The sequence below is a fragment of the Netta rufina genome, assembly GCF_964035555.1.
Source record: "Netta rufina genome assembly, chromosome: 3".
Lineage (NCBI taxonomy): Eukaryota > Metazoa > Chordata > Aves > Anseriformes > Anatidae > Netta > Netta rufina.
The window spans coordinates 39,143,440-39,158,796 of NC_140125.1; the positions used below are offsets into that span (position 1 = coordinate 39,143,440).

The following is a 15,357-nucleotide window of genomic DNA, read 5'->3' on the forward strand; positions in this document are numbered from 1 at the left end:
CACCTAGCCACAGGCAAGTCACAGACCACGTATGTAGGTGTATATATGTGTTATATGGGAGGGCAAAATATATGGGTTGGTCTCCTATATTTCAAATGAGCAAAGGCCAGCCTTATCCAACTTCATGTCTCATCTGTCACTGTGCCCTCCTGAGGAGAAGCCAAAATAATCAAGGCACTTTATATTAGCCATCCAGTTTTCGTTACAAACTGTTGAAAGGTAGTCAGCGTGTTGCTCTGCCACATATAAAAACTATGAGGTTTCCTAAGGAGATGACAGATGTGACCCTAATTTTCTGCCCAGACAAATTTCAGCTTCATGCAGCTATCTTTTGTAGGCACACTGACAGTGGATGCTTCCCTGAGGAAGGTCCAGCACAGACACCATTTATTACAATACTTCCCCAGAAATCCTGGAGTTTCCTGAGTGGTGGAAGCAGCCCTGTGAGCAGATCTGCTCACACCAGACGAACTGCAAAACTCAGACTGCGACAGAAGCCTGCTTGAGGAGGCATGCTGCCCTCAAGGATATCACCCCTGAGCTCAGAAGACACAGCCTCTTACAGAGAAATGATCTGTCAGCCCTGCCGTGTCGCTGCAGGAAGGCTGGAGCACACTGAGAGAGGTTTAGGCATCTGACTGGCACATGCTGCTTTTCCTCCCCCGCTCCTCAGCCTGGATTTACATTCCTGGCATAAACTGCTCCTTCAATACCATTTGTCTAGCAGCACTGAATTTGATAAGAACAGCTGAGTGTTTTGCATTTTTATGTGGCTACTGATGTGTCGCCTGTTGGAGAGGAACCAACATTCCTCTGGGAGGGAAGAGAGAGCCAGGAGGATCAGCTGGGAAGGACCTGAAAGGTGCGTGAAGTTTATTTGCTTCTCTGGCCTTTTTACAACTATATCATACTCTCAGTAAAACATGAATGAAACATTCAAGGAAAACTACATAGTAGAAGACATGCTGTTTTGCTGCCTGGTTTTAAAGAGAAATCTCTCAAATTCCTTGTGGGTTGAATCATCCAGAGGAGGCTGTTGCATTTCTCTGCCATATGAAAAGTATTCCCTGTAAATCCACTCCCGCTATTTAAGACGAGGCATATGACTTTATTCTTTTTAAAACAATCACATGTATCTTTAACGGAAAAGTATCAGTCCCTCAAGTTCACACTTATAACTGCTTATGCATCACATCTATTAGAGACATACAAATGCTGCAGCACAGCAAAGTTCTGTCAGTCTCCTCCAACCTACCACTGAGCAAGTTTATGGCCCCAGTAATTCTGAGGTAAGTTGCTTTTCATAGTGAGTCACTACTGTCTTGTTGGAGTTTTCCCCAGTAGCAACATCCTATTGATACCTCTATTTTCTCACCCTGAAAGTATTAAAAAAAAAAAAAAAAAAAGTGTCTTCTATTTCAGTTACATCACAGCACATTTCTAATTACAACAGACTTGGCTGCTAAATTCTCAGAGAGGTCAGAAGAAGGTCAGTCACATGTTTCACACTCTTAATCTTGCTTTCATCCACAGCTGCTAATCCAGCTAGTTTATATGGCTGCTTCACTATACTATTTAAAATAATAATCTTGCTTGGAACAGGTTTAAAAAAACCTTCAAAAGATCAAGAAAATAACCAAGATCTCAATCCTTCAAGTTTTTACATAAAATTCAAGCATATGTATAATCCCACTAACAGCCTTATGCATCTCAGTGGTTGCAGACATCTCCAGCTTTCAGGAGAGCAGTGTCATTAGACAAAGCCATCAGAAAACTTCAAATTAACTTTGGGGATTAAAGAATCAGAAAATACATTGAGTCAGAAGGAACTTGCATGGATCATAGAGTCCAACTCCTGGCTGCACACAGAACCACCCCAAAATCAGACCAGATGTCTGAGAGCGTTGTCCAAACACATCTTGAGCTCCAGCAGGCTCAGTACTGTGACCACTGCCCTGGGGAGCCTGTCCCAGTGCCCGAGCACCCTCTGGGTGCAGACCCTTTCCAAAACCCCCAGCCTGACCCTCCCCTGTCCCAGCTCCATGCCGTCCCCTCGGGTCCTGTCGCTGTCCCCAGAGAGCAGAGCTCAGCGCCTGCCCCTCCGCTCCCCTCGTGAGGGAGCTGCAGGCCGCCATGAGGCCTCCCCTCAGCCTGCTCTGCTCAGGGCTGAGCAAACCGAAGGGCCTCAGCTGCTCCTCTTACGTCTTCCCCTTCCCTTCACCATCTTTGTAGCCCTTCTTCGGATGCTTCTGTAACAATTTTACGTCCTTCTTACGTTGTGGTGCCCAAACCCGCACACAGTACTTGAGGTAATGATCTCATAAACACAAAAACCAACCAACCAAAAAAAAAAAAAAAAAAAACCCAAAATAACCCAAAGAAGTGCAGGTGGGACTTTTTGGGAAAGCAAGGAACAGGAGAAATCTTCATGGGAAGGGACTTGGGGTTCACTCAGAGGCAGGGCAGGTAGTTACCACAACATGTGAGCAGGGAGAAGAGATGGATGGTATGAAATGCCATGGAGATCCCAGGCAAACACAAGCAGGCAGAGGTTAAGAGAATCTGCATTTTTTCACTCAAGAGTGAGGGGAATGGAAGACAGTGCCCCTGAACTAAGATCTTCCTCTCCATTTCATGACAGATAAACAGTAAAGAGTAATTGCTCCTCATTGAGCAGAGGAGACTGCAACCGTATTTCAGAGCTGCAGATGCTCTGTGTGCCTTAGCAATTCTTAGTTAATGTAGAGCATAAAGTACTTTCCAGCTAACTGATAATTGTGTCCTGGGCCAAACCAACCATTAGACAGTCCTTGACCAAGGTCCATAAGGCATGTCCTTAGAGGCCTTCTCTAAAAACATAACAGAAATCCCCCATATTCTTCAGTTTAAAACCCAAGAAGCTATCGTTTACAGATCTAAATTGTCTCATCGTCTGCCAGTGAGCTTGAATTCCTCATTCAGCAAAGGGAGGAAATACAGCAGAAGTATCATTTTGTCTATACTGAGATTTGAGAGGGATTAAGTGAACCACTGAATAGCTGTCTTGGTCACAGATTGTACTTTCTTTTAGTCCTTGCTTACCAGGTCCACAGAGTAGGGCAGTTTAGAGGGACTGACTGCTTGTTTTGTTAAAGAACGTAGAAACTTCCATGAAAAGGAGAAATCAGGGGACTTTACCTGTCATCGCAGTAGGTAAATTTCATGTCCATGCTATGGCGACTCATGAAGGTCTTGCTGTCCAGGGGTATGTCAATGTTTGAAGGATGCTGAATAGGCTCACACATTATTATAAGGCAGGTGAGAAGAGGCTCTTTATACCCACACAAAGTGTGAGGAGGGCAAGTGTTATACACTTTAACTTGTCCAGTGCAGTGCAAAACCTGAAATAATGATTTATGAATGGAAAATGAACTTAGAATGTATGTTCTCCACAAGTCAAAATATCTTTTAAAGTAAAAAACAAGAACAAAAACAACAAAACAACAACAAAACCACCAAAAAACACTTCTTATGGCTAAAACAGGGTACCTTCCAGGTGGCAGATTTGAGGTTAACAGTTCTGCCTCTGTTGGTAACGGTGCATTTCATCCTCATGAAGAAGTCACGCTCAGTTGACATCTCCTTGTTTTTCTTTCCAAAGCCTGGACCTATAAAAGGAAAATGGCAAATGAGTTTTCTCAGTTTCCCTTCCTGATTTCTCCTATTTTTAATCACAAAGGATTCAAGAGAAGAAACAGACTAATTTTCAGGTAATTTAGCTGCAAATACCATCAAAGATGCATGGACTATCAAGACCAGTTTGTAGATCTTAAAATTTAAGTGGAACTTAAATGGGACTTTAAACTTATGTTTTAGCTTGTAGCACATAAATCTTTTCAGAGTGTTACATGTGAAGCCATTATCCCAGCTTTAACTTGGTGAAAGGAAAACACTAAACAAACAGTTCTGAGGGCTATTATATTTAAGCAATATTTGGCAAAACAAAACAAATCTGCAAAGCATTGAATAACAGTTAATGATTACTCTAGGAACTAAAAGTCCCTTTACCATGACTAACAGATCTTTACTATCAGCCGATTACTTCATTTGGTTACTTAAAAGGCAAAGAGTGACCCTTTTGTATTTTCACAATTACCATTTTTCAGACTCAGATTCTCTCGAATTTCTTCATGGTCACATGGGTGAGTGAAGTCAAAAATGCTGTGTCCAGTTAAATCCACCTGTTCAGAAACAAAAACTATACTTAGCTAAATAAAAGCAACTTATAATGTATTCAAAATAATACAAAGTGAATCAAATGGATCAGGAGACAATTTCTTGGGAATCATCTTTTCTTGATGAAAATTGCAGTTGCTCATTTATCTGCTTTTAAATACTACCTGTTTACAAGAAAATAGTCACTAGAATTAAGTGCATTGACAACAGCTTTGGGCTCATTTCCAGTGTCCAAAGATGCTATAGGTTTGATAGAAAGGGAGAGGGGAAAAAACAAACAACAGAAACAGTACTGGCTGGTGTTCAGGGTACCCGTCTGACAAATGCGACATTTTATTTCCATCTTTTTTGCAGTGACATACACCTGTTTTTCTGCCTTCAGGCATATGTCTAGTTTCTAGGAATTGTATTACAAACACAGGTAAGTGTTAGGGAACAAGTTACCTGGGTGAGACCCATGTATTTGTTGACATTCTCTGACAAAAAGATCATGTCTCCATCCTGTGTCACCACGGCAATAAATCCCTCCAAAGCTTTCAGGTACAAGTTGTCCATCTGCTGGTCTGCATCTAGTTCATTCTCATTGTCAGCACATACTGAGAAAAAAAAAGAAGAAAACATCATCTAAAAATCTTCAGCACCTTAGCCAGCCTTTTCAGCACAATCTCATCCAGTAACAAGGCAACAAAATATTTTTCTGTTTGAATTTCCTTTCCATAAATCCCTTCTGATGGAGTCTTTTTTTTTTTTTTTTTTTTTGAGAAGAAAGCCGTCTGCACAGCATTTAAAAAGGGTGTCCTTGCTAGTGGAAAGGCAGGAGATATTTTTCTAAACCTTTTGGCAAATGCAATAGATCCTCTATTGACCTTAATTGCTTTTCTGCAGGACGTGTTCTCAGCGCGTAACACTGGCAACACCCAGACATGAAGCGCAGGTTCTGGGTGCACATTGTTTTGGCCACATGCTGCCTTTATATCTTTTAACAGGTGCCAAGTACAGGGCAAATCTTACAGAAGGTCAGTAAATTTGTGCGTTCCTAACAAACGGTCTTACAAAAGACATTTCTATCAGGACAGTTTTTCCAAGGAGTTCAAATTTTCCTATGAAGCATGCCTGTAGACCTCCCCACTCAGAATGGAGATAGCTGTTAACACTACCTTTAGCAGAAAAGGTAGAAAAACTCTCCCTTGAAGTCCTTTCAGGAGCACCTTTCATCTAATGAACCTCAAAAGACCTGTGAAAAAGAGGTCCATCCCATCAATACCTGCTTTTTTACCTGTAGGAGTCAGAACTCCCTATGTACCAGTCCACCAACTCTGAAATGCTCTGTTACCCATCTACCTTCCTCCTGACCCACAAAAAAAAAAAAAAAAAAAAAAAAGTTTCAGAACCCACAAGCATCCCACATATTTGCCTACGTAGCGTTCACAAACCCAGTGCATCTTACCATTTCCATGGAAGATACGTGGCTGTTGTGCTAGCAGCTAGTTGGTTTGTTTGGTTTTGGTTACTCATTTTCCTGTTGCCTTTTTTTTTTTTTTTCCTGTAGAGATGGTTGATGGCACTGCTATGCCCTCAATGTGTGTGCTCCGTCTCCTGAGATGGGATGCAATACGGAGGCACGGCCACGGGCGGGAAGAGTGGGGAGACACTGTTCTTCCTAACACCTCCTCTGCTTTAGCAGGTTTAAGCCAACTCTGCCAAACTCTCAGCCACGTTCAGCCCCATGAACAAGATGCCTGCAGGAGACTATTACATGGCTTGTAGTACATGAAGTACATGACTTGTATTGAAACATTTCTGCGTAGGAGCAGACACATTCATTTCTTGACATGTTTAGTGTGAAACTTCTTTTTTTTTTTTTTTTGTTTTAGAAAACTGTTTACAGATATCACAGCCTGGCCTGTGTCCGCCTAACATGCTATGGTGAGCTTATCTTTACAGTTTTACCAGTTAGGCCGCACATTTGTGATCAGTCATTACAAATTTACATAAGGGTAAGGCTGTGAATTTGGACAAAACCCAAACCAAACCCTTCTTGCCTCAGAATACAGGATAACAAACTGTTAATACACTGCCAAAGACACAAGGCAAAGTCCCATCTAGAAACACAGAATGGTTTAGGTTGGAAGGGACCCTAAAAAGCCCATCTAATTCCACCCCGTGCCATGGGCAGGGACACCTCCCACCAGCCCAGGTTTCCCAAAGCCCCATCCAGCCTGGCCTTGAACACCTCCAGGAATGGGGCATCCACAGCTTCTCTGGGTTGCCTGTGCCAGGGCCTCACCACCCTCTGAGTGAAGTTTCTTCCGAATATCTAATCTAAACCTCCTCGCTTTTATGTTAAAGCCATTCCCCCCTTGTCCTATCACTATAGCCTGACAAAGAGTCCCTCCCCAGCTGTCCTGTAGGCTTCTTAGGTCCTAGAAAACTGCTATAAGGTCTCCCTGGAGCCTTCACTTCTGCAGGCAGCAAGACTGACCTGTGCCGAGGGGGCAGTGTCTCTGCTCCCTGGGTACACGGGAGTGCTCCAGGCTGGGCCCATCGCAGGGTTTTACCGGCCAGAGGCTCCAGCCCTCATTGCATCAGCCTGACCTGCAAGAGCAGGGAGACTCAAACCAGTTTCTTGGAGAAGTTGCTTTTGTTTGTTGGTTTAATGCTCCATTTTCAGCACACAGACACTTTTCTCCAGCGCACTTGAGAAAAGCATTTCCTTTTTCTTCTTTTCCACTCTGAAACAGCACATTCATCATTTTCCTTCAATTTTCTAGTGAAAATGTTCATTTTGGAAATAGTCTAGAAGCAAAAATCAGGTATTGCTTTGTAAAGCACGTTATTAGAAGTGTTTGTTTTTGTTTTTTAAATATAGAAGAAGTTGAGGCAAAACACTATGGCCTTTACTTTGAGGTATTACAGAATTACTGTTAAAGGATGAGTCTGATCTACGTACCTCCTGCAACTGCATCCACTAATGCCTAAGGCTAGACCAGGAGCAAATGTTGAGGGGTTGCAATGCAGAGCACACCCAGCCTCTCTTTGGAACAGAAGAGTGGTAACAAAAGTGACACCAGCTGCTGCTTCTGCAGCCTCCTGCTGCACCTCAGCACACCTCTCTGGCCCATCATCCACCGTGTAAGCACGGGAATGAACTGACCAGCCCCAGAGCCACTGGGAGCACTCAGTTTATCATCCTTCGCTTCTCAATGCAATTGTTTGGTGTCAGGGAAGAGAAGATGCTGGGGATCACCAGCACAGGCTGGGGATGCACCATTTCGTGTGCCTGCACTGCAATTTTAACTACATAAGCAGGGGCCAATTCCTCCTCGGCACAAAGCAACTGACTTCAGGAAATTACATCAGGGTTAGCGTTTAAAATACAGAAACTGCACAATAATATATTTGAATAGTACACACTTTGACCATAATGACATTTAGGAGGAAAAAAAAAAAAAAAAGGTAAGTGACCATCTGCTCCCAAGCTTGTTTCTGCTGTGTAAAGAATGTCAAGGGTCTTTTTTTATTTTTTCTTTTTTTTTTTAAACTTTTCCGGAAGCAAACAAATGGTTTATTCAGCAGGGATCATGGCTATAGCCCAAGACAATCAGCCAAGTGTGGGTTCGGAGAAAAAACTGACTTTTCAGCTCTAACCCCAGACCCTCCTTTCCAATTTTTTTCTAGCTCATTAAGTTTGCATTAACAAAACATCACCATTCAAAGGCAGGAAGGCTATTCAAAGCATTTGTATTCTTAAATGCCTCCAACAGTGAAAGACAAACACTTTACTTGTATTATCAGATGATTAAGTTTGCTTTTCCATGTATATAAATTATATTACTTGTACAAACACACAGAGAGGACATAGGATCACTCACATCAGGGCTGCAGGTTCAAACCCGTAACATCCTAGTCCAGCAAAGCACTTAAAGACATAGTCAGCTTTAAAGCACGTGCTCACAGGGATTTGCTGGATCAGAGTTTAACTTTATTATTAAAACTACCTTCGTCCAGCTGGAGGCATCTGCGATGTGGACTGGGAGGAGGGAGGGGAGAGGGTCTGTGCTGCTGTGCCCCCCTCACGTAACCTGAAAGCCCCCCTAGTGCGTTTTACCCCACTGCATCCCTCCTATCCCTCCCTGCTTAGCAGCCAGCTGCAGCAGGCAAGGGGAGCTGGCAGACAGCTCCTGGCAGCACTGGAAATGCTCACCAAGATGGATCACCTGAATCCGGGAAACTAGGGGCACTACCAGGCTCATAAAGATGGGTGACAAGTACATCCAGGGACCGTGGAGGGGAAAACGCAGCCAGGTGTGCTGCCGTGCTGCTCCTGACACCATCTCCTTGCCAGCCCCACCAGAGGAAGCCCAGGGACCTGGGCTAAACCCCTGAACTCTGCTAGCTGAGCTGGCTGAAGACCCCTAGTCTGCAGCAAAGAAATGTGCTGGGGGGCATCACTGTGGTGCCCCAGTAGGCCCTGTATCAGGTAGCTTAGCAGAATAATTATATTAATAAAAATCCCTCGTATAAAATCCCCACAGTTTAGTTACAGCATTACGGCTTGTTCCCTTTCTCCTGTGCAAATCGCAATTAATACACGAGGGTGTATATTCACACTAGGAGACTGATACATCGGAAGCAATTCAGTTACTGCCACTAGCAAGAATCTCATATTATTTTTTTTTTAATGAATCTATCTTGTAGCAGAAAAACAGATAAAGCCATTGCTATTGCAAGCTGCTCCCAGAAATCCCTGATGTCTTTCACTTTGCTTTAAATTTTCTTAATTAATTTACCTCAAGGCTGGACTGGAGCATTAGCACAAAAAAAATCCAGCTTCAGATGGAAAGCATTTGAGAAAGCCGGGACCAAATGCAAGTAGGTTAGCACGAGGAGGAGGAGGAGGCAGAACTTCAGCCTCTGGTTTCCATCAGGCCTGAGGTCACTACCTGGGTAGCAGCATCCCCTGCAGACTTGCCAGCCTTTGCCAGGATTTGAAGGAAGGTAACTGTGGATTCAATTTATTGTGATTTTTAGGCAGAAATTTAAACATCACTGCTGTTTAAACTAGCTGCTAAATAAATTTTGAAATAAGAATGCGCTTCTTGTTTTGTTTGTTTGTTTGTTTGTTTTTTCCTGTGACCTTTTCCATTTCCCCTCTAATACAGAAGCATCTCAATTCAGGCACCATAACAATATATAGAAAGGAGAGTGGACTGCAAATATTCCAGTTTAACTCTAAAAATTAATAGCACATTCAGCAGAATGAGGTATTGCAATATAATTGTTCATATTATGGTTCCATTTATGGACCCCAGCCAAGACTGTTCTCATGCAGCACTAGGAAGCCTGTAAAGGAGGGAGAATCCCTATCTGGTTGAGATGGGAAGATCTTGAAATAAGTCAGAGAGCCACAGAGAAGTGAAGCAGAAACTGTCAGAGCTACAGCAGAGCCAGGAACAGAGCCACGGTGTCCCGAGCCCCCAATCTGATGCATCACCCACTGTTCACATTGCCCCAAGGCAGTATTCCTTACTCTGTATCAAATTTTGATAAAGTATTTTTTCACTCTGCTTCTCACTCTGTGTCATTATTGAAATGTAGTTTTAATCAGCTCTATTTTGAAAAAAAAAATCTAAACAACCAGACTAGAAGAAACTTTGAACTGCAATGGCAAATGCCTATTGCAGTGTTTATGATAACCTTTTATGCTAAAAATATCTCGTGTAAACAAGCTTTGATTAATTCCCACTGTCAGGATGTGCACTGTTCCCAAGTTTAAGAACACTTTTTCCGTAGATGCTTGCTCATTTCCTTCAGTCCAACCTCTTGGAACAAGTCTGAGGGCTCAAAACCCAGGCTCTCCTTGCAAGAAATAACTGCTCAGGTATAAACAGACTCCTAGCAAACAGCCTCTGCTCCTTTGGTCTGACGCAAAGGTGCCTTTCTTGTCAGATCAGAGGTACAAAGTGTAAAAAAGGCTTTTACGAGGAGTCATGTCATCACCTTCACACAATTTTCAAGGCTTTGTCTCTTACCCTGGATTCTACAAGTACCAAAAAATTGGTTGCATATTGTGCATTACAGACACAAGGCTATAGCTGCAACTACAACAGGGTGGTGAAAACTGCCTAGTGCTGCTCAGCGGAAGTTAGGGAAGATCTAAAAGCAGCTCTATCCTGCATCAGAAAGAGCAGCCTTGAGACAGACTCAGCTTTTCCCAGTTTCTTGTCTCACATCAAAAGAAAGCAACTATTTTTTTTTTTTTTTTTTTTTCTGTCATGACAGGACACCACATCCTGTTCAAAGGGATATTTTCAATATGCCCAATAAAAGCTTTCAGTTTAGATACATCAAGACAAACCTGCTCTTAAACTCGAAGCTTCCTGAAGGGCTCTTATCTCAAAGTGCACAAGCAACCTCGATAAAGAAAACACTTCTGTTATTGTTGCTTGCAACTTTATGGCAGAGTTTGTATCTAGCCAAATCACTGAGATACTGCTCTGAGGAAGGTGCTGGAGTCATGCAGCGATGGGTGTTGAGCGGTGGGACGCAGCATCCCATCAGATTGGGCCTTCTGAGCTCACCTTCCCAGAAACGGGATGGCACTTCAGGCGGCTGAAGCACTCGGTACCCAGCCCTGCTCACTCCTAGCAGCAGGGTTGGCACAGAGCGACTTTTCCAATGTAATAAAAGCAAACAAGTAGACAAGCTATTTTTAAAGCACTGTTTTATGCCACAATGGTCTGAGATTAGATGCAGCTTGTCCAGACGTTCAAAAACAATGCCCACACCAGTTCTCCCTGCAGTTTGCGCTCTCCCTTAAAAGCGTAGAAAAAAGCTATTTTTTCCCTTCTGCTCCCCGCTGGCTTTCCGGCTCTGTTGTCTGCCTCCCTTGAAACAACTTCACACTGGCTTCCTTGTGGCCTCCCTTCTCCCAAACAACTTCCCGTCTGCTTCCCTGTTCCCTCCCCATTTCTCCTGCCGTCTGCCTGCACGGGAGCGACTCCCATCCAGTTTCCTTTGCTGGACTCTCCATGCCGAAAAGACACCCGGGTGACCGTGCAATTAGCATGGAATTGAAGAAAGCTGATAAAGTCGTGCTCGCCTGATTAGCCTAACTGAAAGGCCTGCAGCCCTGGCACACAGACCCTCGCTGATGCCAAGGAGTTCTGGTTCCAGTAATGCCTTTATCGAGAGCGTGGTCCGAACACTTTGAAATTATTGGCACCCCATACAGGCGTCCTAAAGTGGATTCTCTTCCTAATATTCAGACAATATTGTTCTTTAGCAAAAGACATATATATTCCTTTTGCCACTTATTAATACTCAAAAAAAAATAAAATTAGCTACACTAGAGAACTAGAGACAAATACCGGTATCGGTCTTTCTGACTACACTGAAGGACAACATAAGCTGATATCCACAAGCTCTGACACTGGTAAGCATCCACCAGACTATTTTCAGAAGCAACTTCCTGGGATCAAAATCTTTACTTTTAATGAACAAACATCTATTCTAAATTTATCCCAAAGATGTTAACGTAGCAATGGCAAAATGTATTATGCCAACAGAATTAGAAGGCATCTTGAAAAATATTTAAGAGGTCATAATTAAATGATATTTCTACTAACATTCCAATTATACCGTGTACTGTTGTGTGCACAACATGGAAACAGTATTATAAAGCCATTGTTTCAGTTTGCTTCCTGTGATACTAATCTCAATCAGGCCGTCAGACGAACAGCCTGCATTTCTAAATGTTAAAGGCTTCCTCTCCAACATTCCCACACAGAATTGCCTACTGTGAAAATCAAAGGGAAACGTGTTACTAAGTAAAGAAGCAACTTTTATAAAGCAAAGCCTGGTATTTTTTACCCTTTTGAACTCTGAGATATACAACCAGCTATTTCCTATTATGATAGGATACAAGGGCCAAGCCGGGACCCCGCCATGCCTGCAGGAGCGCGCCCTGCAGCCCAGGCGCCGGGGCTCCCAGAGGCGCGTCGCGGGCGAGCTCTCGGTGCTGGCTCCGGCTCCGGGCTCTGCCATTCACCTGCTGGAAGAGTATAGGCATAGATCTCTCGAGGGCTCGGCTTCCCGACTGATAAATAATAGTTATGCAGACACAGCTAGTGAAACAGCCCGAGTTACACAAGCGAAAAGCCCTATTTCGAGCCAGGGAATAGCACGATGGGGCATTAGAGGCTCAATGCCAAAGGCCTGCGGCTGGCACGCTGCCTGAGGCCATCTCTGAAATCCCATCTGGAGCGTGGGCTTGCAGTGAGATGAGGATGCAGCCCTGGGAAGGCCCTTGCTCACTTCGTTCCCAGCAAAACCGCCGTGAAATGAGGAGATGAGTCCTCGTTTGAGGATCGTGCCCACGAACAGCAGTATAAAATAAAATCTGTTGTGCCAGGAGGTTTTGATAGAATTAATAATAAATAGCAAAAATGCTAATCAAGCACAACTTTTTTTCTCTGCTAACCTTTGAAGTATTTTTCAAGCTGCACTACAGGCTTATTTTAGTGACATTGTATATATATAAATGCAGTAAATGTTATTTTAATGTCCTAATTAATGACTGAACATATACTCCCACTTAACTCCAGTTTACACTAAGTGTCTAGCCCAAATAATCAAAACGTTTTCCATGAAGACAACATAAAGCAAGGAGGAGGTCTGCAGGCTGGGGGAGACGTTTGTCTCTCATGCACGCTCCTCCAGTTCTCCACCTTCCTAGTTCACCTGTCAGAGACGACAGAGGAAGCTCCATGCTCCCCATCAGTGGGGTTAGGCTCCTCAGAGCTACACAGAGCTAACAGCCAAATTCCATCTGCTAAACGTGCCTCGGAAAAGGGGCAGTTTGGCATGGGGTTCAAAAGAGGTCTGGAGCAAAACAAGAGCAGGGGATGGACAGGCATGCACAAGCCACTTCCATTTTGCTCCATGCTCTTGTCGAAACGTGATAAGCAGCAAACCTCTTCATACAGGAGCCAAAAACTGTATCAAAACCTTGTAGCTTTTAATTAAATCAGACAGCCTTCTCGTGAAAGGCAGTATCTTTAGGAAGACTGACATTACTCGGCAGCCCACAATCAAAGACTTTGATTCTGCTCCCACAGGAAAGGATCAGAAGAACAGCACCCCTCAGACATTAGCTGCATTAAGTAACTATTGTGCAACAACAGCGTTAATCAGGCCTGAAAGGCAGTATTTTTTCAACAAATCTCACCTGCCAGAAGCCTGCTTAGAAATGTCTATATTCAATTTTCCAGTCGTGTCTCCTGAGGGGAAGAAACAGTTCTCAAACTGATAGAAATTTACTTTGGCTAGACTAGCATTGTGCATCTGCAAATCTCAGGAATCTCAGCAAGTGTACACTGTAGGACAATCAAACAAGCAAGAAATAATACTCTGAAGTCATTATCCTGATAGCGATAAAGAAAGTTCTCTCTCTTATGCCACTGTATTCCAAAGCATGATAAATTTTATCTTTCAAATATTCAGGGCTAAACAAATTTTCAGCCTTTTTGTTTAGTTTGGCTAATTTATATGTTAGCTATACCCAGAGGAATATAAGTAGCAGATGAGGCCTTTACAAGCAACCCGTGGTTTTCTGGCTTGAGTTCTTTCATTTCCATTTGTTCCCATGTCTGAAAATAACACCCAACTCTTCCAGAAAAGCAGTCCCTTTAGACTACCTTAAGCTCAATTCCTCATAACAGAAGCACTAAAGATTCTAAAATTCAGATCTACATCTTATGGACAAACCTGCATGTGACTAACAACACAAATTTTAGTGAGAGGACTTAAATTAAACTGATATTGTAACTGGGGAAGCAGATCAGATTTAAGGCGAAGTACATAACTAACTTAGAAGAAGCTCTGAATATTATTAAAACACAGCCTGTCATAACTGTGACGTTTCACTGCCAGATTGCTTTCGAACTGCTGGGTCATGAAGATACCTCAAGAAAACATAAATCAGCTACATGAGTCACATTGTTTTTCAAACACTGTCACAGAAAATAACAGAAACATACGCAAAAGTATAAATATTAAATAAATATATGTAGTTGCCATCACTATCAATTGATACGAGCTTAAGTCTTGACACTACAGAAGCACTAAAACAAATATTTTATCTGTTGATTTTTTTCCTTGTCAAGAAGTGTAAGTGTATTTGAAAAGTTCACTTTAAATTGAGCAGTTTCCAGGTCAGCAAGTATATTTTTCTCATTATGACAACATCAAACTATTTCATTTCAGCTTTCACAGACACAAACATTATTTACATTATCTGTTACAGTCCTGCAGAAGTTTGCTTTTCCTATTCTGTGCCAGTCTCTAGCTCATCTAATATAAATATTTGTAAAGCTTAAGCTGTGTTTTTATGAGAAAGCTACTAACAAATTGGCTTGGTGGACAGCATTTTTAAGAACATTTACCTATTTTATGCAACTTCAAGCATTAATTGCATGAAGAAATCAGAGATGATTTCCAAATGCTGTTCAGCAAATAAAGTTTACTTCTTACAGAAGTAAACATCAATATCAGATTCTATAAGCTAAGATTAAAAAGAAAAACACCACCACCACAAAACACAACACACATTTCATAAAATAGTCTTAGCAGAGCCCAGAAAAGCTACAAAAATTACAGACATAGAACTGATTTTGTCATATCTTTGAGACTAATAACAACAAACCAACAGCATACTTTTCCAGAGAATGAGATACTTCCTAATGGCATTTATTAAAGCAGTTGTTATGGTATGACTCAACTTTTCTAAAGAGAGGAAGTGCAATTGTGACCTTATTGGGATTTCTGCCATTAATGAAGGAAAAGATGAAATTTTGGCTTTACCTTTCGCAAATAATACAGGATTTCTTTTTTAACATATTCTTGGCACACAGAAGTCACTGTGTGAAAGTTCCCCCAGAAAAAAACAGTTGTTTTCATTGATCTTAAAGGCTACTCCAACTATAGATTTCTATCAAAGTCATTATGCAAACATAGGGGCAAAATACGAGCACTGTTCATTTTATTGGTTTTAACAGGCTATGAAAATGATGCTGGTTCATATTTCATACTACTCCAAAATAATTAAGACTGATTAAATAGAATCCATTCATGTCAAGTATT

General features: G+C 42.2%; 1 protein-coding gene across 1 annotated transcript in view; it reads right to left on the reverse strand.

The window, feature by feature from the left end:
• The window catches only part of EPAS1 (endothelial PAS domain protein 1), a 79,681-nt gene that overhangs the window by 19,828 nt on the left and 44,496 nt on the right, over positions 1–15,357 (reverse strand). The window contains exons 3-6 of the mRNA XM_084283686.1: positions 4,660–4,811; positions 4,136–4,220; positions 3,529–3,647; positions 3,178–3,380 (exon numbers count right to left, since the gene is read on the reverse strand). Coding sequence (XP_084139812.1) covers positions 3,178–3,380; positions 3,529–3,647; positions 4,136–4,220; positions 4,660–4,811 — 559 coding nt within the window. The remainder of the gene's footprint in view (positions 1–3,177; positions 3,381–3,528; positions 3,648–4,135; positions 4,221–4,659; positions 4,812–15,357) is intronic.